At 35.2% G+C, this 26,320-nt stretch overlaps 1 protein-coding gene across 1 annotated transcript in view; it reads left to right on the forward strand.

Annotated features, from left to right (window-relative positions):
• The window catches only part of LOC149807311 (pancreatic lipase-related protein 2-like), a 69,186-nt gene that overhangs the window by 24,429 nt on the left and 18,437 nt on the right, over window positions 1-26,320 (forward strand). Inside the window, exons 4-5 of the mRNA XM_089936555.1 lie at window positions 11,563-11,811; window positions 13,343-13,446. Coding sequence (XP_089792681.1) covers window positions 11,563-11,811; window positions 13,343-13,446 — 353 coding nt within the window. The remainder of the gene's footprint in view (window positions 1-11,562; window positions 11,812-13,342; window positions 13,447-26,320) is intronic.

The following is a 26,320-nucleotide window of genomic DNA, read 5'->3' on the forward strand; positions in this document are numbered from 1 at the left end:
GTTTGAAATAACACGAAAAATAAGATCATGAACTAAAGGTGAAGAAGATTCTTTTCTTAAAAAATTTAAATGATGTAATACAAAAAACAAATGAGGCTAGAATTGGTTTAGATTCTGCAACTGAGATCGGATTAGTACCTGCATGTATGAATATGGTACTATATAGCAAATATATCAACAAAACAATAAAATATCTTATAACTGCTGGCAGTAGTAGTATGATAATTTCGAGATCATTTCGAACTACAACACTTTACGAGCAAGAATAACATTAAAAGCAAATTGTTTATTGATCTTAGCGGATAATACACAATAGGATCATTGATAGGATTTGATGAGCGAGAATAAGGATCTGACTCATCTGCGACAGTATCGTATGACAGTGAATCAGCTGTTAACATTACATATGTAAATACAATCCTGATAAACTGTTCCCTTGCAACTGGGTCATACACAGCAGGAGGTAACCAAGGACGAACGATTCATTCGTTTAGACCTGATGTTCCACCTGGTTCATTAATGCAAGTAAATCCGAGACAGATAATATACTATCCTATTAGTGTAGAAAATCAAATATCATCTTTCACGATGACACTGAACGATCAATCAGGCCATCAGATTTATCTTAACAACGAAATTGTGACTTACTATCTGCATCTACATGTCAGTAGCTGAACAAAGTCAATTTTTATCAGATAATACGTATAATAAGATGAAACAAAGAAACATTTATCACAGGAAAATAGCAGGTGTTTATTAAAATATCTCTTCAAAGATAACAGAAAATATATCTGGGATAGCTCACAAAGTGTCGTGTTAGATGCGTCAAAACCTTTTGCAACATCTGAAGCAGGAAAAGCTGTCGGACAAAAGATCGCTGATAAAATCAAAGGTGGAGTGCCAAGTGGTATAAACCATGTTCTTTCTGAAATAGATCCATCATCAGAGACAGCACGTGCGATGAAAACAAAAACAAAAATAAATGTGTTGTCTCTGGCCGGCGAAGAGATTGCTAAAATGTTAATGGCAATAGCTAAACTTCAGAGTGCTAACACTCTGCTCGATTTTGCTGCGCTTTAAGTTGCTTAAAATAATCACGATTTCGTCTGACGAATACAATAAAAATGTCTATAAAAATTATCTTGACATTGCGGATGAGATAACGGTAGATGATTCTGCAAAGGCGTTCGAGTATATTGAATATCTTGACGAAAACTATAATGAGACCAAAAAGGTGGGCATCAGAACATGTAATACTCGAAATGAAGCTGTGTTTTTACTTCTTCATAAAACCGTTCTTGAAGTTCAAGGAAGTATAATGACAATAGTTACTCCTCCATTAGCAATTGCTGCTGGTGTTGATATATCACTAGTTAATAAGGGATGGCGTGTATTTAAAAGCGCTAGATATCAGATTGCAAATCGAACAGTCGAAGATATTTCTTTGCACCTGCCGATAGCAAGCAGCATTCTTAACATTGCATCATTTAGCGATGATAACTCGAGATCTATTGCAACCAACATGCTATGGTTCAAAGTTACTAGAACCGAAGAAGCTATTTCAAAAGAGTTTAAACCGGCACTGATGCTGATGCTGCAGTACAAAATGGACTAATTCTAACACCAGTTTGTGCTAATATTGCAGCACAACATACCGTAGCAGCACGTACATCAGATGCGGCTTGTGGAGCTACTTTTTCAGCGACAATTAGAAATGCTCTTCGTAATGCCCGGAAACAAAATTACAACGAGGGATATGCTAAACGAAAAGCGTTTGCAGAACAATAAAAAAATTACTAATTACGATGAATCTTCCGTTGAGCACAATATTTGGGTTTTTCCGCGACTATAACAAAATATTTCATAGTATCAAACAGGCGTTTATACTTGACAGAGCTGATCAAAACGATTGTCTGCTGCAAGTTGGTGGTATTGATTACCAATTTATGATTTCAGGATTAGCATTATGGATGCCACGAGTTGTACTAACTGTTTCAAAATGGATAGAACTTGAGAATGTTATCCGCGTACAGCAGGAAGATATACTTCGAACAGCATAAGGTTTATGCAGTTGCAGTGGCAAATGCAACTGATAGCACATGGCGAATAACAACAGCGCCGAGCGAACATTTCCCAAAACGTATGTTTATTGTGATTCAACAACAGGAAAGGCGTGGCAATCAAGAACAAAACAATTCTGTTTTGATAGCGCTGACGTAAGGCGAATATTCGTCAGAATAAGCTCTAAGCAATATCCCGAACGAGCGATCGAATGCAATTTTACAAATGACAATATCAGAAACTTATCTCGTGCGTATATGTACCTGATGGAGGCGATGCAACAATATCAGGACGTTAATGCTGGATCTCAGTTATCTGTCGAATAGTTTCGATCTCTTTACCCAATGTTGCATTTTGACGTCTCGAAGCACAGCGAACGAGCTATTGGATCAACCGCTGATATGGAGGTAACTTGGACGTTATGAGCGGTTCCAGGAGCTGCTAGTCCTCCAGTTGTTGCACAATATTAAGCTTATGCACTTGTAACATCTGATAGATATATTACACTTGAAGCCGTATGATATAGGATTACTGTACACGTTTAGTGATAACAAATATTGTATGTGATACAATTAATAATGAAATATATTTTGCATATTATTAACATGTCACAAGGACAAATACAAAATCCAGCTTTAGCTATTGCTAAGCAGTTTCACTACAAATAGATTTTAAAACGCATAGCGCATATACTCGATCTGTCAGTGGCACAAATAACAGCATTTGCCAGATCGAAAATGATCGATGGTGGATCAATCGGAATATCAATAGCAATTATTGTACAAACACTATAGCCATCACGAGCACCAAAAAGCTGTATATGGCGATGGTATAAAACAAATGCTGTAACGTGCATATTGCAAAAGCAATGCAGTGCTTTGCTCTCTAATTTTATCTCATCAGTAATTAGAAACAATGCTGAGAACACGAGCACGAAAAGCGCCTCGGACAACAAGAAAAAAGACAACCAAGAACGAACCGCAACGCGATCAAAGGAAGGTTTATAGCTCCGTTGCTAACAGGGATAGCAGAAGTTTATTATCAAGCCTGTTAGGGATATGACGCGGAATGCAGGTATACCCAATGCGAAGACGGACTCATGGAAGGTGTGGCCGAGTACTGATGCTACCGAGAACCAGAAGATGAAATCGTCCGCGTTAAATAATTTTGAAATTGCTGGTTAACTTAAAGATATAAGAGGAGTTATCGGAGTATTTTCAGAAGATGAGTTAGCAAATAGATCAGCAGAAACTAATCAAAGCTGTGTCATCAATATACAAGATTTCAACGACACATTGGGTAGCACTTTACAACAATTACTTTGATTCGTATGCTCTTCTTCCGAGTGATGTTATAAAACAGTACATCTTAAAAAATATGAAAAAATAAACTATAACTCTAAACAGCTTCAGCCAGCTGGAACTTTAGCTTATGGTTATGATTGCGTTGTGTTTATCTTGCAGATGTATGGGACGCAAGCGTCCAGGTTTGATGGCCAACCAGTTAACTTTTTAAAGTTTATTCTGAAATTTGACCCGTCTCCTAGTGTCAGCAATGATCGTAAAGCTACACAATTTTAATTTTGTCTGACATTAAGTATAAAAATAAAAACATATTGTCTCAAATGCAGAATCAAAACCAATAACATCGACGAAACAACAGAAACAACCGCTAATAACAGAAAAATGAAAAGTGTCTGTGTTGTATGTGGTAAGAAAACGTGTATGTTTCTTAAACAAGTTAAATCCGGTGATATAATCACTGGTGGTTGTGCAGTGCAAACACAGAATGCTAGCAATCCGACAATAACGTCAGACGATAAAGTTATTTTAGTAAGCGACTAAAAATAAATGAAATGCAATTGCGAAGGTATGAACAAAGATCTGTGCCTTCAACAAAATAAAATAGTTGATTATTGGCAGCGTTGACTCACATAGCGGTCATTGGATCAGGATTGAATATTTATAAGATTATTAACAAATGGCCAAAACCAAAAACAGGTTGGAAATTGCCAGGACATAAATATCTCTCGGACCATGGATTCCACTTGATCACCAACTCGATGAAAATGACAATCCGTTGCCAGGACAAGAGCCTTACAATGCAGTTGATGCAGTTGCAATGCGTCATTATATTTGTTACTGTGATCTCGTCCAAAACTTGAGAAATAAAACATTTTAATTTTACCAGGAGCTATAATTGTGTTTGGAATCAATGACGATATACAAAAGATCTACCTAAGCTATATCAGAGTAACATCAGAAACTGCAAGATCAAAACAAACAACAATAAACTTACTGTTCTATAAAAACCACTACGTTTTGATTACAGACTTTAACGGATTAGTTGGTGGGCAGTATAACAAACACAAAGAAAAAGGTTTGCGTCCGATGCTTACGCGGATGTAAGTCACAGAAGGCATTAAATCGTCATATCGAATATTTTTCTAACGTACAACGAATATATATGCCTGGTAAAGGTGAAAACATATTACAGTTCACGAACTACAAACATAAGATGAACGTTCCTTTTATAATCTACTACGATTTTGAGTCTATTCTGCTCCCCGTTCTAGTAGTAGAAAATAATCCTGATTTATCGTGGTGTCAATCCTGCTCTGTGGTTGTTGAAAAACCTTATCAACGAGGTTGATGCCATCATGATGTTGCTCGATAAGACAACTAAAATAAAACCGCTTACAATAAAACAAAAAACAAAATTTGCTTTCAAAAACATGTCATATTTGCGCCCAAGTGTTTCACTGCCATATAACCGGTAAGTATCGTGATCTTAAATATACCGTACCAGATTTCCTTCCTGTTGTCGAACATAATTTTCGTAGTTCTGATTCTCATATCATCGTTTAGGCGTTCGGCATCAATGAAAATCAATAACAAAGATAAATAAAATACATCCCAAATAATGCGGAAAAGTTTATGGCATGTTAAGATTTATTGATAGTTTACATTTTATGGCGGCATCGTTAGACGAACTCGTGAAAGGATGTGGAAAGTTTGATAATTTGAAAGATCATTTCGGAGACAAAGCAAATTTGCTTACAAAAAAAATTTCTTTCCATACGAATATCTTGACTACTGGAGTAGATTTGATGAAACAAGTTTACCTGACCGGGACAAGTTTTATTCCAGGTTAAATCTTGAAAGTGTCAGCGATGACGACTATGCTTACGCTCAGTCAATTTGGAATAAATTTGATTGTAAAACCTTCGGTGATTATCCTGATCTGTATCTAATCACATATGTGTTGTTGCTCGACGATATATTTTTGAAAATTTTAGTGGTGTCAGCGCTGATAACTACAGACTTGACCCTGCGTGGTATTACTCAGCACCAAGATTAAGTTGGTACGCATTACTCAGGCACAACAAAATAAAACTGGAACTGCTGACATGTCCTGACATGTATTGTTTAATATAATGTAGAATCAGAGGTCGAATAAGTGTTATAACAAAAACTATGATAAAGCTAATTACAAGTACATGAGCAATTATGATAAGACATTGCCGTCGTTTTTCATAGTTTATTTGTACACCAATAATCTCTATGAATATATGAAATGTCATAGCCGATGCAGTATGGCGAATTTCACTGATTTAGTCCGGAGCAGTTTTTCAAAGAAACAGATAAAACTGTGCCTGGTGATATTGGTTATTTTGTTGATCCTGACTACCCTGTGAAACTACATGAAGCACATAACGATTATCCGTTTTGTCCCGAGTCAATGACGATAGATTACAGTTTGTTATCAGAGCAGCAACGTAATTACTCATCTAGTGCTAGAGCTAGTGGTAAATATGTTGTTCGAAAATGAGTTCCTAATCTTTTTGACAAACGGATATATATTTTGCATACAAAAATCTTAAACAAGCAGTCGACGCGGGTCGGATATTAAGAAAAGTTCATCACGTGTTCAAGTTTAATCAATCATGTTAGATGAAAGATTATAGCGACTCAAACACTGCTCGACGAAGAGTTGCAACAACAGAATTTGAGACAAACTTCTTTAAGCTCATGAACAAAATAGCGTCTTCGGAAAGACCATGGGGGAATGTTAGAAAGCGAGTCACATATAGAAATTGTTAATAACGCTGAACGTCGTAATAAACTTGTAGCATCTGATAAAAATGTAACAAGAATGTTTAAAGATGAGGTTACTGTGAAAATTAAAACGGAATTTATTGGATTACGTAGTAAAATGTATTGCTTTAATTATCAGATAACAAGGTTAAAAAACGAGCCAAGGGAATAAAAATAAATGTGGTCGGTAAAGTAATCGGATTTGATAATTATAAGTCGACGTTAGATGGGTTTAGTGGTCATGTTGAAATGATGGCAATAAAATAAATTTCTCATAAAATTGAGATGAATATTATAATAAAATCTGCTCTGTGCAATTTCGACGATAAGAGATGCTGTTCTAATGGCATTAATACACTAGGGTTAGGATACCAAAAAATATGATATTGATTTTAGCAAAGTAGATTTTATTATAAATTTTGTTTTTAGATTGACCGCTAAAGTGAATCGCTAGCAATATTATATAAATCTCTAATACAATTTTGAGCAAAATATCAGATATAAATTTTTTTTAGCAATCTCTAGCAATTTTGTGTGAAATATATGAGTAGTCTTGTAATAGAAGTGGTTCTGGATCAAACACCTGTTTTGTTTGACGACGGCGACGATTCAACGGCTTGTTCTCGACGAGTAAACGATTATGAAATAAATTAACAAAACTTTTTTCGTAGTTGTTTAGACTAACACGAGGGGGCTATGGGGGGGGGGTTGTGGTAATAATCATGTTGTCGTCCAATACAAAATAGGGCTTTGGGCCGGAAACCCCTTATATAAGATTACTCTATACCAGCATTTAAGAACTTTCAAGAATTTGTTGCCAGTCGCTGTCATTATTTTGTTTTCTTAAGTCAGCATGGGAAGTGTTATTGTAATTATCCACTCTGATATTCATGCACCATAAATTTGTATTACCGTTCTTTCTTGTGTTCTGATACCATCACTGCTTTACGACACTACCGTAAAGAGATTTGATTTGCAAAGTGTTGTATTCTTTAAGCAAAATATCTCAAGGCCTCGTGTTCTTTCAGGTAGCTGACCACCGAGCCATTGAAGAGTCTACTTAACTAGTACCAAGGCTAAGAATGCATATGCTTTAACGAAACTCAGAAGCAAATATCAGTATCGAAGATCACTCCTTTAAACTCTAAATGATATCATGAACAGTTGATGAAGCCATGTGCAGTTTATATTTTCCCCATATTCTATGCAGAGCAACTATTTTGTTCAGTTTCTATGTCGAGTTTATATTTTCCTCATATTTTTATATACCCAGTTTTTATTATCCACCACCTCTGTGGCCTAGTGGTTAGAGCGTCCACCTCAAATGCAATAGGTCGTAGATTCGAACGACAGCCGAGTCATACCAAAGACTTAAGCTGCCTCGCTTGGCTCTCGGCATTAAGAGGTTAATGTTAGGGCTGGTCGGCCTGGCATCAGGATCATGTGACTTGGTGGGATAAGCTTTTCTCATTTAATCCGGACTTAGAGCAGTTTTGCTAATCTCGAAAAATAACTAAAATATTTATAGTGAAAGAACTGGAAATATTCGGTCTGTTTACATTTGCTATACTATAGGGGTACAAGAACCACCAAAACTACAAATGTTTTGAGAAACCATTTTTCTCCAGCGGCCCACATCCCCAAACAACAAGAATCCCCCGGATGGCTTGCGATCAATAGAAACACACGCCAAGCACAACTCGCTCCTGTACCAGATCCATTCCAGAAACGTTGTCGATTTTTATATCCTCCGATTTTGTCGACACTTTTGTGCACGAGGCCAAACAAGAATGATGAATACACAATTAGACAAAAGATTTTAGTAGCCTATATATACAAAATAGAAAAAGTAGCCCAACAAAACGAGGCTGATATAGAATTTGTGGAAACAAATGCAAATAGAACATTATCGATGTTGCATTCCAAAGAATGGGACTACGTGCACGAACATCTATAGCTCTGCAGGTATGCACAGGAAAGCAATTTGGACCCAGACATCTCCAACGTCAATTATTGGCACGGATACGAGGGTAGCACACAACTGGAGCCTCTTTGTGATATTACAACTTTTGTCCACGTACCTAGTGGCAAATCTTTATAGGATAGCCTCATCAACCTAAAGCCAGCACTGTATAGTATAGCCTATGTAAGTTATTAGGAAGATCTACCTAGTGCCAGCACTTTATAGGACCATCTTTGTACGTTTTATAAGGCAGGTCTGCCAAGTGCCAGCACTGTATAGGACAGTCTATATATGTTATTTATCTAATCTACCTAGTGCCAACACATTTTAGGACAGTCTTTTTTCACTGTCAGCACTGTACGATACAGTCTTTGTACGTTACAAGGCAGGTCTATTTAGTGTCATCACTTAATATGACGGTCTGTTTACTGTTACAAGGCAGGTCTACTTAGTGTCAGCACTGTACGATGCAGTCTTTGTACGTTACAAGGCAGGTCTATTTAGTGTCATCACTTAATATGACGGTCTGTTTACTGTTACAAGGCAGGTCTACTTAGTGTCAGCACTGTACGATGCAGTCTTTGTACGTTACAAGGCAGGTCTATTTAGTGTCATCACTTAATATGACGGTCTGTTTACTGTTACAAGGCAGGTCTACTTAGTGTCAGCACTGTACGATGCAGTCTTTGTACGTTACAAGGCAGGTCTATTTAGTGTCATCACTTAATATGACAGTCTGTTTACTGTTACAAGGCAGGTCTACTTAGTGTCAGCACTGTACGATGCAGTCTTTGTACGTAATAAGGCAGGTCTTTCAAGAGCCAGAACTGTATAGAACATTCTTTGCACGTTACAAGGCAGGTCTACTTACTTCCAGTAGTATACAGTAGAATTTTTGTAATGTTATGTGACAGCCCTAAATAAGGCAGTCTTTGTGCAGTTCATCGTGTTCTATTAGTTGAATGTCAGCGTCAGAATTACGATGAGAGAGCCCGGCTAAGAGCTGTCTCGAAGCATAACGCCGGAAGTAAATCTCCCTGGGTGTCCTTTTACGCTAATCCTTGATGGATGTAAACTTATATAATTGATATGTGAGCTCTTTACAGATTCATGGAAGAGTCTCAGAAGTCGCCATCCATTTCCGTAATAGGTGTAATGGTGCATTACTCTTTATTTCAGGTCATGTAAGCTTGCATAAATTACTTAACAGATTGAGCAGAAACCTTTTTTAAATTTTACCATAGCTCGGAGTGATATCATTTTCATGATTGATAATCGGGGCCTTTCTCTCACAATTTACATAATGCAACATTCATCAAACGTTTTTCGTAAATCATTTTTTTTAAAAATCAATTTGTTATGTCTTTGCTACATCTTGATCTAACATCCCTGATTGTGAAAAGTTCCAATTCGTAGCCGATACCATGATACATTTATTTTTAAAAGCAGGCATTTTCAACGTTATTCTTTGTAGGTATCTCTATAAATAAAATAGTCTTTCATAATTTGAAACCAAGAGGGATTTAATTTACAGCATTAATGGCTACTGGTTCAGCTAATGCATTGCAGAAAGACACTCATAAATTTACGTCGAAAACCTTTGTGATACAGAAGTTGGCAGTTTACATAATGCTCTGAAAGTAGGTAATTTTAAATGGAACATTTCATCAAATTCGTAAACAAAGTCAGGTCTTGAACTTAAAACGGATTAAACGTCTTCCTAACATAACAAAAGTCAAATAGTCAAAAACTCTACACTCAGTGATGGACAAAAGTCAAGCACACAAGTTAAATTAAATATGCATAACACTAGTGCATTTATTGATAATACAATTTTGTATCCCTCTTACGTAATCAGGAGCATTCTATATTCTTGCACGAGGAACAAGACCGTTGATCACGTCGTTTTCAGAGATTATTCACAATGCTTTAACCAACACATGAAAATAATTGGGATGTCTTAGTACTGTCTCTATTTTTCTGTGATTAATGTAATTAGTTCTTTCAGCATATGTAATTAAAGTAATAATCCCTCCATGGAACACTATATTTTGAACAAGCCACCGTAGCATTTTACATTTTGATATGTACCAGACTTGTTCTTTGGTCGTGTGTATCAGTATCGCCATGGAATAAGGAAGCAAACCATTCTTTGACAAATCTTCCTTTTTGTCAATTATATTTGATTTGCCTCCAATCGATTTTATATTTACAATATAACATCATCACCTGAATGACTTAACATGTCCCTAAATTTAATTAAGGAACTTAATTGTTTTAGTTTTCTTTTCAAACATCCTGTACAGTGTATCGTGCGATATTTTCTAGTTCTCAGAAAGTTGTAAAAACAGAATCCCCAATTACAGATATTTGCTATCGAAATTTGTAATTGATTAGGTATAATATAAGCTAATATATTTTCAACAAGCTTGTAAAATGAAAAGTAAAATCACGTTAGAATGAATTGCTCTGATGCACAAGCAATATCAATATTTTTCATTTTGTTGTTTCGGTTCTTTTACCAGGCTTTAAGAAGCTGTAGGATTCCAAGTTCACTGTAGAGACCAAATTCTATTAGAATCTTCAGAGGGTGTTCTGTACTGACGTTTTGACTATGTTAAGACATTAGAAAGATCTGATAGTTAAGTGGGTTAAATAAAATTTATAATATTAATTATTTGGATTGATGTTGTCTACTTTAAGTATTTAAATCCCAGAGATAAAATTTGCCGAGGATTTAAATTAAATTATATAATAACGAAAAACAAAAACTGGAACCAGACACTGAAATAGGATAAATTCAATAATGTTATTATGCACAGTAAATGCATTTTACCTGTGAAATAGCACAACATGCAAAGTAACATTACATTACGACGCGAAAGGACGGCATTCAATTGGAAATGTTCTAATGTCGGGAATATTTACGCTCGTTTACTTACACAAAAATTAGATCACCCTGACAGCGCTACATGCAGATCACCTTAGTTGTCTCTAATCTTCAAGCACGGACAAGATGGGCCGACGTTCACTTCACTTACTCTATTAAAGGACGTTTTTCCTAGTATTTCCTTTACTCACTCACTCTCCTGCCCTGTCTGATACTAATAATGGCGATATGAAAGGGTTCAGCACCGATTTGCTATTGCTCTTACAGTCAATAAGAAGAATTCATAAAGTCGTGCGACAAAGCTTTGAACCAAATAGCTTCAGTTTTCCTCCTGTTTTGTGTGTAAACATTGTAATGTCCCTGTAGTAGTTTAACCATATCCGCTTAGCCTAAAAATGGAGAGAGGGATGCATGGTCGAGGAGTATATGAGTTCGTGGGTACAGGCATACCAAATCATAGTAAGTATGTGATCCTACACGTGTATATATGTCATTTAAATATTAGTACATGTACTTAACACTTTTATTCTTCTTCTTGCTATCCTGTTTAGGAATGGATCCGGCACAGCCAGATTTTGAGAATCACCCCATGCCCATCCGCCTGGATGAAAATGATGCCATATTTGTGGATGCTATTCACACAAATGGAGCACCAATCTCAAGCGGTGGAGCGGGGCTAATGCAACAAGTTGGTGACGTAGATTTTTATGTCAATGGTGGAGAAACTCAGCCGAGCTGTCCGAGCGCGATCGGCGGAGCCCTTTCACACATTGGAGAGCTATTCAGCGGAAATTTTAAAGGTACTAGTCCATTCAATCCGGCGTGTTTACACAGAGAATGTTTTTAGGTATCACGGTACCAATTATTTTTCCATAAACCTTAATGCTAATGTTTGGGGAAATAAATATATTTTCTATCCTACTTTAGCGCGCACGTCACACACTTTTCTAGAGAGCAGTGTTAGATTGTCAATTTGACAAGGACAAAACCAGGTACTCCATTGCATTTAAGATAGATAACTCTGCTGGAACTAAAAAGGGGTAAAAGTTATCTAGTCACAACAGACACAGTTTCAGACATGTATACCACATTTTTTTTAAAAAAATCATAAAAAGTACAAAATATCATCTAGGTAGGAATTAACATAATCTCACATATTGCCAGGAGACACAACTCTGTTTTAAGCCTAACAGAAAGTACAACTCTTACATAATGCACCAATCACAGCTAGTTTTGTTGTTTATTTCGAAAGACAATGTTCCCTACACCTTAAGCTCCGCCCACCTGGACTTGCGCAATTGGTACCGTTATACCTTTAATCACGATAACCTTAAAAATGAATGGTATGTGCTGACAGTGTCTTATTTAAATATCACATTTCCAACATTATTCTAGAAAGGTTTATTTTTCAGTTTCCAGAAGATATCATCGTATTAGTTTTAGGACGAAGAAGAATAGAGGGAACGTATCTGTTACATTTTAGGACGCTCGTCTATTTCAGTAGTCAAACTCTACAACTTAATCTGCTAATTTAAGAAAAGTCTGCGAAATTGGATTACAAACAATACCATCTGGAATTGACTTTTTTGATCTTTCTTTCCCAGAACTGTATTATATTAGATTCGAAAGCCATATATACAAACGTTGACAAATATGGAACTTAATATCTTCACTTTAAAATTATTTACTCGTTTAGCGCCTTCATGCAGAAGAAATTTATTAAACTTGACAAAGCTGAAATGGAAGAGGCTGCATTGAAGTACTGTGCTATATTTTGCTTTCATATGGACTTTATTTGAATAAAAATAGTTTGTTCCTACAAATTTGGCTAAACATTCATATAATTTTCATTCCAAAAGTTCATGGATACTTTTGTAAACATGGAATAAACTTATTATGATCATGGTATAATATAAATATTTATTTCACCCTCATTTATAATAATTGCTCAGTTCCACAGCTAATAAGAAGGTGTTTTAGCTCCGTGGTTAGTGTGTCGGACTACGTGATAGAACGGCTGTGGATTCGAATCATACCATTGGATCAACCCGGAGCGGCAATGATTTTGTTTCCATGGGCAAGGCACTTTACTCCAGTTGCCTTCACACGTAAAACTCTCTACCTATGTATGTGTGCTATTAAAACAAGCAAGTCCGTTGTTAATAGCTGAGCATAATTTGGCAAGACTGATCATTTGGCATGACTCATAATTTGGCATGACTCATCATTTGGCAATGATCAAAGTCTTGCAAGTGAAGTTTTGCTAAATATACGAAAGGTTGTATTGTTTCTTTCTCTACATGGAACACTCACACTCACACTATTTTACAGGGATTAGTGATGCAGTAGCCTGCAGCCACGGCCGTTCTCACGAGTATTTTACGGAGTCTATTAATTCACCATGCCCTTTTACAGCCTACCCATGTGACACCTATGTAAGTACAGAATCCTTTATTCCATCTTGACAACTTGCAGTCTACACATAAAATAACTATTTAGGAGCAGAGTCCTTTCACTCCACCTTCCCAGAACAGCAGAACAATGTAAACCCTTCTCATTATCTTTTGAAGTAGCTGGATCAAAATAAAGAGCGGTTCTGGCTTTGTAGACGTATGTGTAGCTAGTACTCACACCCCGGTTATCAAGTCCTTAATTCTTCTGATATTGTCATTAACTTCATTCGTTATTCCGGATCCTTCACATAAGAAAAATAAATAAGCACGCTCGGTTTTACTTTGGAATAACGTCGTAAGTTAATACACAAGGTTGTTAATGGAATAATATTTTGAGGTAGGGTTTTGTACTTAAAACACATCTACTGTTCTTGATATAGTGCTTTTCTTATGTCACGTGTTTAGGCTCGAATGAACAGTAACACAAGAAAGAGTGAAAACAACAAGCTTTTAAAAAAATTACAATTATTTATTTCCCTGGAAAAAATTCTGTAAAAATTAAAAAATATGAACTTACGGTTTTATAGAATGAAATACAAAATAGTCCAAGAATAATCCAAGAATAAAATTTTAGGAGTCCTAATAACAAAATATTTATACTGATTTCAAGTTCGAATCCCGACGAAGAATCCAAGATGGAAGACGGTATCATATGGTGAAATCTGTAGTGTTGAATTCTACAGTTTCTTGTAAAAACAAGAATTATCACTCCGGTTTCTGATACCTGAATAAATTTCTTATAAGAACTGTCTTTGAGTAAGAATCTCACATGATCACATGTATTTTCCAGAAAAATAACAGAATTAATCCTTTTGAATCCAAGTAATTTGAAATGACTCCAAACATACAACTTCCAGTTTAACATCCCAGCTTGTACTGGGAATACATTTCCAAAACAGAGGTTACATGGTCTTCAAAAATGTAAACAATGGGTCACGTGATCATCTTCTCGAAGGCTATAGAAAATAAGTACTTGTTAAAGATTACGTCTACCCAGTGTGACCCTGACGAAAACCAATCAATTTACTCTGAGAAATAAAAAATAAATAAGTTGTTTACATCTTAAGCACGAGGTCCAATCATGACCTCGACAACAACCAATCATTTTAAAATAAAGAGAAAACATGTTTACGTGGTTGCCACAAATTTGAAACAAGGTCAGGATTTAGATCTACATCTGGTGTTTATAAACTAACAGTCAAAATCAAATTATTTTCTGAAAAAAAGTATCATCTCTAGTAAATAAATTTACATTACAGTATCATGTAATGAAAAATAAAATAAAATAAAACTGAAAAACAATTAAATTGAAATAAATATATATTTAATCAGATACGAGCAAATCAAATATACATAACACTTTTAATTGCATACCAAATATGTATGCAATAGGTTGATACGTTATAATAAGTAGCATATTTTGTTTTAAGCATAGTGTAATTTTATAACATCTTTAAACGGTTTAATTTATGGATACTTGAACCGTCAATATTTTAATTGATGAGGTGTTGCAATTTTACTTTGCGTCAAATTAATTTGTTGTTGTTTTTATTGAGGAGAACGTTTTTACACGTGACATTATAAGGAAAACAAGCAGACAAGTTAATTAATTTGTTGTTGTTTTTATTGAGGAGAACGTTTTTACACGTGACATTATAAGGAAAACAAGTTAATAAGTTGAGTAATCTCTGTTCTGTGGGGGAGAGGATCAATTTATTCTTTTCAAACGGAAGTATAGATGGATCAAAATCGCTCCGATGGTCTGGTGGTTAGAGCGTATGCCTTGGATGCGAGAGGTAGCGGGTTCGAACCACGCACGATTCGTACCAAAGACTTATAAAAATGGTGCTAACAGGTGCATCGCTAGGCACTCAGCATTAAGAGGTTATTGTTAGAGCTTGTCGGCCTGGTGTCAGGATAATGTGCCTAGGTGGGACATCATGCTACATGTCTGTGGCATGATGCCCCAGTGCTAGACATCACTATAAATATGATGGAGAAATGGGGTAAATCTTACCTAATCACATAGAAACATTTGCTTTTGCAAGTCATCACACATTCGCAATTTCTTATAATCCACCACGTATCGTTCAAACCATGTATGACCATGATATGTTATGGTATGATATCTACTACTAATTGTGTGGCATGATTCTGTGCTTAGAGTGTAATTTAGAACTTTAAAATTACCGTGAAAACTGCGATTATATTCCTTTATAGAATGATAGGCAAGTTGGGCTGATGAACTTTATCCCAGTGTACTCGATCTGTTCTGTTTATACACACTGCAATTAAGAAATACAACAGCCGCGTTTGTACACTTTTTAAAAAAAAACAATGAATGAACTCAAAACAGTATCATTCCGTATTCAAAAGTTGCTGTTTTTACAAATAGAAAAATAAGCAAAGTATAGGCATTTTATTTCATTCTCGATTTTTTAAATGTCTCCTTTGTATTATTTGATAATACAATATATGCGCGAAGTTTGGAGCAGCATGTGAAATTCACTGATAATTTTGGGAATATTTAGTTTGAGCATTATTATCATTGTCCCAATTTAGTCTGTATAGCTGTTGAACATGCACGAAACTAAATTAGTTTGCAACTGCTGTTATCCTCCACTAAAGTGTTAAAAAGGTTCTGTTAGAAAACTAATTGTCTAGTACACATATTTGTTTTAGTGCCATGTACAAATTTGTTTTACTCTGTAGCATCATACCTTTTCGGCATTTGACATTTGACGATATGATCAACCCTCTCTATAATTCCATGCTGACAAATTTACAGTTGATTCACTTTGCCAACATAACAACAAACAACCCACAATAAAACAATGCACTCGGATCTCGCTCTATCAATCTATATTTCCGTATTGATCCTCTGTTATAGAGCGGCAGCTTGAATGGATGAAATTTATTCCAACATAATCATAAGTATAGGCATTCGATTTCATGTCCATCTTGGTTTGATGTTTATGTAAAAGACGACAATTTTGTAAATGTTGAAAGGTATACAGAAACAACGAGTCAGTAGATAATAGAAAACATTTGGTCGAGATGTACTCATCTTATAAGGCAAATATTTTTTTTAATGGGGGGATATACAGGTGGCAGAAAAATTAATAAACCAATACGACCTAGTAAGTAGATTGCTAATGAATAATAGCCATTTTTGAGAATATGTGTTACTAACAAATACCTTCCGTATCAACAAATGTATTTGAAGCCTTTGAAAGTGTGCCAATATAACCGATTACCCTCATTTTAGTCCAGATTTTAATAAAGAGCATGTACAGAGTGACTTGCAAGTTTTGTTTCATGAATTGCTATTGCTATTTCGATAGGAGAATTGAAAATGCAATTAAAGAGTTAAAGAATGGTATCAGTAGGGGCCTTAATAATCTTTATGAAGAATTTCTGCAATATGGCAACGATGTTCTGAAGCCATATCTACTATATATTTTAATGTCACTTTCATTGCTTCCCTTGCATCTGATATGAAGGTATTGCTATACCTATGCAAGAAAGGCTCTATTAATAAGGCAGAAAATTACACTGGTATCACCCTTTTGAGTGTGAAAAGTAGATTGTTTACTAGGATTGTAAATAATAGATTTGTTAACTGAGCGGAGGATCACCAGGTATTTGTCGAAACTCACGATGGATTTTGGAAAACTGCCCACAGCTGATAACATTTTACGTTATATGGATGTATAACACATTATAATAATTCAGGTAAAAAAATGTTATGCGCTTTTGTTGATTTTGCTAAAGCGTTTCATTTATTATAAGGGGTATTTTTATGGTATAAATTACCCAAGTTAGATATACGTGGTAAAATATGATTCATTGTTCGTTCAATTATCAAAATGTCAAGTGAGATTCAATAATACCATGCGAGAAGAATTTGTACCTGTAACTGGCTTGGGTCTAGGGAAACGTGTGTCGACCTTCTCGCTTGTCATGTTAATAGTGACATTGGAGCAGAATTTTGTAACAGTGGTGTTCAATGTGCTGACATATGTATGATAGAACTGTAGGTGATTTTATACGCAAGATCTGGTTATAAACTTAAATTATGGTATAGGAGATAATAATATATTCTTCTATAACGGTTTAGACTTAGAGGTTGTGAATCTATTAGTTTTGCATGCAATTGTTTTTACAACAGGGAGTTCTTTTCACACATTATGCACACAAGTTTCGAAGACATTTGTTTTGCAATGGGTAAATATTTAAAGTTTGGAAATGTGTCCCAAAAGTTAAATTAAAAATGTTTGACACTAATTTTACAAATTCTTAATTATGGATAAAAAGTATGTCGATGTATTGAAGGAAATGCTGTTGAATGGTTGCACTTAAATTTTCGCAAAATATATGCAAGCGGTTAAAAGATATGCCCAGAATGATTGTGCATATGGTCATTTAGGGAGGACACCCTTACAGTTCAACAGATCTTGCTGCATTCTGAATAACCGGATTTAGTTTATCTTTTCAGATAATAAAAAATATATATCTTTCATATATAACCTACTGCTGTCTGATATATTAATCAGCCCCGGAAGATAAATTGGGCATCATTAGTTCATGAATTAAATATATAGTTCTGGTCTGGGGGAAGTCTACATAAATCGAACTGTTGTAAACATCAAGTTTTTCTTATCTATGGTTAAATTTATACAAAATTGGCGATCTAGGATTAATTCGTCTTCAAGAGCTACATTACATATCAATTTGTCATCACATTTTGGCTATAACAAGTTATTGGATATAGTAAAATTGACACAATTTTGAAAATTCCTTGTAAAAAAGGACGTTGCATATACTTTACGTATTGAATCAATGAGATAGAAGAGACCAGAATGTACTTCACTACGTCAAATAACTTGTTGTTGCTGTCTTTTATTTTGCAGTCTGATGTAAGATGAGTATAGCTTCGTGTTAAAATGTCAATGCCGTTTGCACTAAGAAAGAAGTATATTTAGAGATTAACTGGTCATGGTGACCTAATCACTCACAAAGCTTATGTTAACTTTGTGAGTGATTAGATAAGAATTTACACATCGATAAATAACCCAACCATGATCATTTAATCATTATGATACAAATTTACTTCCTTTCTGTCATCATATCAATTGATTTCATCAAGAAAGCATTCACTTTTAGGTAGCTCGAAGTTTCGAAGTTTTCTTTCATTAGTCTCTTCATTGCGACAGAATACATAGCCCATGTTCTTTAGAGAGGGTCATGCCAGTGATCTAAGGTGCTTGTTTTGATCATTTTTTTAATCAAAACGATGATTGACGCTATTTATACCAGGCTATTCGTGTTTTTAACGTTACGCTTGTACATGACAAGTATTGTTATAGCAATCGTTCTTCTTGCTTTCTACACTTTTCGATCTTTCAAAAGCAAACATTTTTAGTGAGATCCCTTGCTCGTCATATTACCCTGAAACCATATATAACAGATTTTAGGAGATATTGTCGACACAAAATGCAATCATTTCTGAAGAGTTGCTTGTAAAGCTGCCATACACATTCTTTGGCAAAAGGGGTAAGTGTTTGAGTGCAGGAAGGTATGTGGAATTACATTATTTTAACTTCTAATCGGGGATTTTAATCTGGGGGTTGTAAATTTTGATAGGAAATCACAGGGATGTTTGGGTGGGGGTTTATTGTTGTTATTATTATTATTATGGTATAAGGCGTTGCTATATATAAAGCTTCACATAAAATGACCTGAAAACAGGGAACCAACGTAGTCTGCAGAATTTTTATCTAAAAAACAGCTGTCACTCACCTATTGTTACGAGTCTATGCTTTGAAAATAAATAGAAAAAAAGAGTGAAATACAACAAGCTTTGTAAAATTTAAAAAAAACTTACGGTATTGCGAATAAAATTCCAAAATAATCGAAGAATTACAGACACAAGTCCTAATAATTTAAAGTCCTAAATTAAATTCAGTAAAAGTCCAGAATAAATCCCAAAAACTTAAGGCGATGACGTGTCTGTTATAGATTCTAGAGTGTTTACGTGTCAACAGTCTTTTATTGAATCACATAAATATAATTCCAGGTTTAAATACATTATAAATTCCAGTGAATGTCTCTATCAAGAATTTTACCAGAGCACTTTTTTATTCGCAGAGAAAATAATAATTTGAATTCAATAATTGGAAGAAAAGCCCAACTGGACACAACATAATATACAGTTATAACGCAACTGATACAATTCTCTCAGTTACACTATATATAGTTCTCTGCTTGACCTCAGGACACAATCAGCATTTTCTAAAAGAAAACATTACCAAATGGAAAATAACTTCTAGAATGATCATAATGTTTACAAAACAATAAACTGGAGTATGTATGATTCACTTAGGAAATTCCAAACACTAGACCCGAATAAACATGTTTACTTCTTCTATTAATATTAATACTGATTTTAAGCCCATACATATAGAGAATAATTTAGCTATATATTAGTTGTTTACAATAAATACAAATAAAAAACTCAGTTTGGGTGAAGCAGAAATGAACTCAATTTTGGACAAGGTCTAGTCAAATATATAATGTTACATTACAATGTAATAAAAGAAAATAAATAAAACTGACAAACGAAGCAAATTAAATATACATAACACTATGTTCTACATCGGTTTGTTATAATGGCTAGTGATACTTCACATTTCTTAAAGTCGAAATATCAACAAGCCATAGAAAGTTATGCGACTTTAGTTTTTGACACTTGCATAACTCTCCACTACACAAGTGTCACGAGAAAAAATTAATCCAAGCTTTGCCATTTTCCAAAACGCGCACACTTGCAACTTATTCCGAAATCTGTACTTCTTTTTTGTGGATAACCCACAGACCCGTCACAACATATATAGCCGGTTAAGAACTTTAGGAATATCCCCATATTTTTGCAGAAATATGAAGGCTTTTAAAATAATTAAAAGATAGATAAATAAAGATTGAGGGTTATTGCATTATTCATGTATGTGTGGGTTTTAGGGTTGTTTTGTTCAATTTGTCATAGTTTTATTGATGGAGCTATTATTATATTTGCAGGCTAAGTTTTAGTTTATTAAGATCTCTATAACATGTCAAAGACATCTGATCTTATTTCGTCCCTAGTTTTTAAGTTTATTAGCCTGTTTAATAATATGATAGTTGATTTTGTTTTGCTTTATTTATATGTTGTTATTTTATTTCAGGCTAACTCTGTTTTAATAAAACAGATATCTTTGCCGAATTAGTCGGGTCGCTGGGATGGGTCAAGGATATCTGAACTTATTTATTTTTTTGGTTTTCCCCTTAATTTTTAGGTTTGTTAGCCTGACTGCTAGTTATGGTTGTTTTTGGGTTTTTAATTAGAGTAATCGGTTTTTGTGTGGAGATAAATTTAGTGGAGGAGGTTATTTTATATTAGTTAACTGGAGACGGGTTTCTTTGCTGAAAAATCAGGTCTCGGTAGACATATCAAAGTCGCCCGTGTTTTGTTAACTGCCTGACAAGGTTGTTTGGGGCTGGTTATATCCTATTTTTTAGTTCGGTTTTTTTCTAAGAACTTTAATATATTATGGGATGTTAATTGCATGTTAGGGTTTTTCAAGTCTAGGATTTCTGGAAAAGTATAAGGGGTTCCAATCGCTTTTTGTGCTTTTTGGAAATTGGTTCTTGCTAGTTTGAATTTAGTGCAATCATTGAATACATGTCGCAGGTCTTTTACTGTGTGACAGTGGTAGCAGTTTATGTTTACAGGTTTGGGGCCTATGTATTTGCCAAAACTGCCTGATAATTTGGTTTTACCTGTCATTATTCCGTTAACTATTTTTGGTCAACATTGATACATTTGGGTGGTTTAATGGACCTGTTATCTGTTGTTATGATGGAGTGAAGTTTCCTACCTTTAGGGTGGAGTTCCAGTGTTCTTGCCATTTTTGATTGATATAAGTGTTTATGAAGCATTGGGCTTATGTGATGCTATATCTAGCATGGCTGGGTTGGGGTCTCCTAACTTACTTTTTGCGACTTTATTAGCCTGTTCATTGCCAGTGATTCCTGTATGTGATGGCACCCACATGAACTCGACTATTTGATCTCTTGTGGATAATTCCTTGAGCATATGGAAGGCCCCGTCAAGGAACAGCTGTTTTGAATTCGTGTTTCGGTTTTTAATTGAGTCTATTACACTAAGGGAGTCGCTAATAATTACTGGTTTTTGGATGTTGTTGTTTTTGATCCAATGAAGTGATTCAATAATTGCCCAGAATTCAGTAGTTTATATAGAGCAATGGTCTGGTAGCCTGGTTCCTATTTGAATGTTAAATTCAGGGATTACTACTGCAGCTGCCGTTCTGGGTGTCTCAGCTGTTTTGTAACCGTCTGTGTATATTTTCCTTAAATCAGGGTAGGTGTCCTCTATGTCTTTTGCGATTATGAATTTTAGTTTATTTTCTTGTTCCAATTTGGTTCCGTATTCTGTGGCCATGGTGTTTACTCTTGGTTTGGTTTGTGTCCAAGGGATTTGGTCAGTTGGTTTGGTGTATTCTTCCTGTTGTTCAAGTATTGGAAGTTGTTCCCTAAGTTCTAGGATTATTTTGCCACTTGGTATGTTTGGAACTAGTTTGTGTCTAAAAGTGATGCTACATCTGCAAATGGGAATTTAGGTGGGATGCCTGTTTGGATGGTTAGCTAATCGAATGGAGTATCTGAGTAACATTTCTTGTCGTCTCAGTTTTAGCGGTAGTTCCCCGGTGAGGACTTGAAGCTTGTCCGATGAGGTGGAGGGGAGTGTGCTTGTGCAAACGATTCAGGCTTTTCTTTGGATGGCATCTAGTTTGTTTAGGAGTGGTTGTTTTGCTGAGTTATACACTTGACAACCGTAGTCTAATTTGGATCTTACAAGGGCTTTATAGATGGTAAGTAAGGTTTCTTGGTTGGATCCCCATGTGGTACCTTTGAAGTTTCTTAAGAGGTTTAAGTCTTTATTACAGCTTTGTATAAGGATATCTATATGGTGTTTCCAGGTTAGGTGGCTGTCGAAATACATTCCTAGGAATCTTACAACCTTAACGTATTTGATCAGTTGGTTTTGTAAATAGAGGTTAGGTTAGGTTAATTTGTTATTTCGTTTTGTAGTAAACAGTATTGCTACAGTTTTCTCATGTGATATTTTAAACCCCCATTTATCCGCCCATCTCCCTATGTTATCTACAATAAATACATAATGATATATCCATAGTTACAATTGCTTTAGTTTTTAAATGTAGCAACGATTTCCAATGGCAAGAACTAAACCATCTGATTAGGCCGAGCTGAGTTTATTTCAGTATAAAATATCCGGAAACTACTTTTTACTAACTTCTATAATAGAATCGTGCTTAAAGTAACTAATGTAAACACTGAAACAGAAGGCATACATACTGCATGTCATGGAAACGAAATAAAAATGGTGGATTTATATTTTATTTTAAAATTCAATAAATTAATTTTGACAGAGTCAATAACAAATCTTCGTATTTTTCTGAAAATTATTAATTGTTTCGTTGACTAGAGTTACCACAAAGCTGAGAAACTCAAACTCTACCATGAAGAACATTGTGGCTACAATAATTTCAATGCGGTTCGTTACAAATGAATTTGAAATTATAGTTAAATGGATCGAGGGCATGTGAAGAGAAGGGGATTCAAACATTAACATTATAACAATTGGGCTCAGAGTCCAACAATGTTTAACGCCGACACGATTCGGGGATGGGGGTGGGAGACAGACCCCGTACCTCCATCATACTAACTGTCAGACTCGATGTCTTGTTTTGTTTGGCTGTTGGACCCCAACCACGATAATCATTTACTGATAGGCTTATTTTTATTTGCACGTAATTCCTGTATGTAAGCTAACCTGTTCATGAACATGAAAAAAGAATGCCTGTACTTGTTAAGAAAATAATGTTGTTTTTTTTACTGTAGCTGAAAACAGAGAGAACATTGTGTTTGTTTGTTTTATATCTAACACACACAACTAAAGAAGAAGCCAAGTTCATATGCTGTCTACATTCTATTGTTTATTTTGTTTGCTCTTAATTCAAAAGGTGCATAGTTATAGATGCATCGTCTGTTCTCAACGTGATCGACGAAATCTCCGATCGACAAAGCTGGGAGGCAGAGATAAGCTATTCGATCAAAGCACATTATTTGAGGTTATTAGAGAGACAAATCTCAAGTACACGTTTTAGATAAATAATAGCCATCGCCATGGCTAAATTATGCGTATGACGATGGTTCCTTTTTTTCCACGCGCATATTTACTAATAGATTTTAAATCAAAGCACCTAATTATTTCAGGTTTCATACAGACTTGTTTCATAACTGGAGTCACGGTGATTCATATCGTCATTATAGGTTGTGTCCGTCTAAACGTTTAAAGGCATCATTAACGCACTTTCGGACTGGAGCAATAAATTACACACTCACTTCTGTGTGCTTGCTATTGTTATTGTTGTTCATTACATCACTGCATCTAATCCAACTACACTGATTCGTATACTGCATGCCAACATTCCTGATAATTATGCAGCAGTACGTTCACATATTTTATGGGATCTACTCATAAAGAAATACTTTGAGGGTACGACAATTGCTACAAAGGATTACTCACACTGTTAATCAAACATTAACACTTTGGGGCCCCGAGTGGCCGAGTGGTCTAAAGCGCTCTTCGTTACGGATCACTGCCATCTCACCTCTGTCAGCGGCGGTTCGAGTCTAGGATTCAGCCAATGTGGTAATGTGAGAAAGCTTGCCAGTAGCTTCTCGTGGGTCGGTGGTTCTTTCCGGTGTTTTCTTCCTCCACCATTAATACTGGCCGCCATGTATAGCCTATCGTGTGCTGAAAAATGGCGTCAAACCAACAACAACAACATTAACACTTTTAGAATAGCAAGGAGTAGAAATGTCACAACTGTCATCTGATAATCGATATCCTAACCAACAAAACAAATTATCTTTTAGCTAAATTGAAGTGAATTTTTGTCAGGCGTTATTGTTCTTTCGTTTGTAAGATGGGACTCAATGTGGTGGTAAGGGGAAAAAAGACAGCAAGGAAGCGAAGAAGTGTCATTGTTACAACAGATAGAAATTCATGTAAAAAATAATAAAGAAAGCGAAAATAATAAAGATGAAGATGGAACCACCCCCGGTACGAAAGAAAAAGAAATAATTACGATCACAGACATATCCAACAAAAAGAGTGGCACTTAATCCAGAACACGTATGTATCGTCTGTATCCACAACCATTAGTAAGGACAGAGCAGTCAACGTAACCACCATCACCCGTGTCAACATTACATACTCCGTTTTTTCTTTTGTTTTTGATGATGTCAGCTAAACCATGTGTAAGAAAAGTCTTTCCAAATATGTTGAAGAAGCGATCAAAATGGATACTTGCATATTAGAACTAAAGTTTTACTGGTTCCATCGTGACACTTATTAACTCGATTTAGTCCATGAAAATCTCCATTGTTTTCCTATGGTGTCCAACGAAAGCTTGCACGAGGTCCTGGCAATAAATAAAATTGTTAACCTGTATGATAGAAAACATTCACATTTTCGCATTCACAAGATGTCATACAGAAACTTATCTTGGCATCGTTGCCACAATTTTCATTATCGTCGAAGAACTCATAAAACTGGGAAAAATTAAATACCACGTAGTTTAGTCCAGCATTGGGAATTGTTGACAATAATAACCTTATCTGGAACACAGATACAAGAACAAATCTTTAAAATTTCTCCCAAAGAAAATCATCGACAGCTTGTGTGAATGTAGTTTGAATCCATCGAGATGAATTGTTCCTTTGACGAAGGACAACCATTATTATGACATCGTCACGTCCTTATATTATTTTAGATTATTTTCAAAGAAACTTCTAGAAGCCCCAAAGGTCATGAACTCCTCTCTGAGATCAGAGGCATGGTTTATGCGAGAAAGATATCAGTAATATAAAACTTTCTCTGGAATGACTAAACCTAACGTTGATCATCTGAAAAACGGTCGATGGGCTTCCACCGCTAATATGAGCATCGGATACCACACTTGCCACCGAATTGTAGACAATGTACATAATTAACACAATTAGTCACTCTACCATATTATGTTATTAGATTTATTGCAATACACTCATTAATGTATAAAACAAAAAATTAAAATTGATAGATCTGAATATTAACCTGACCTTCTAAAATGAAATAGATATACATTTTGTGAGTAACACTCTTTTCTTTTCTGCTTCGGATCAAGCCCGATACAGTGTAATCATCACTGACGTATACGTTGCACATTTCTATGGTCTGTTATTGCCCAAGGCAGAAAAACCACACAGACTTCTGTCAATAGTTGCCTCAGTATGAATACCAGATAATAATCCATTTTGAATATCTATCGTCACCTAAATCTTCTCAAACGCTGAGTTGTAAAACCTTTCACAATCCCTTTCTCAGGCCTTTCAGCACATTATCATACTATTCTTCAACCTCATTCTTGGAGAATGGGGAGTGGTGTTAGTCGTTATATATATATATATATATATATATATATATATATATATATATATATATATATATATATATATATATATATATATATATATATATATATATATATATATATTTGAAACTCTTGGTTCATGATTGTGTCATTATAATGTGTAAATTTTGTTCACGACTGTAAATTGTAATGATCAACGATAGTTAACATATTAGACAGCTACCTTTTGAACACGGATATGAAATCATATTATTTAAAGTGTAGATTGCGTTTATGCTTGTATATAAGTATATGTAACC

Source organism: Sinohyriopsis cumingii, chromosome 1, assembly GCF_028554795.1.
Source record: "Sinohyriopsis cumingii isolate HCF-2022 chromosome 1, ASM2855479v2, whole genome shotgun sequence".
In the NCBI taxonomy this organism is placed as follows: domain Eukaryota; kingdom Metazoa; phylum Mollusca; class Bivalvia; order Unionida; family Unionidae; genus Sinohyriopsis; species Sinohyriopsis cumingii.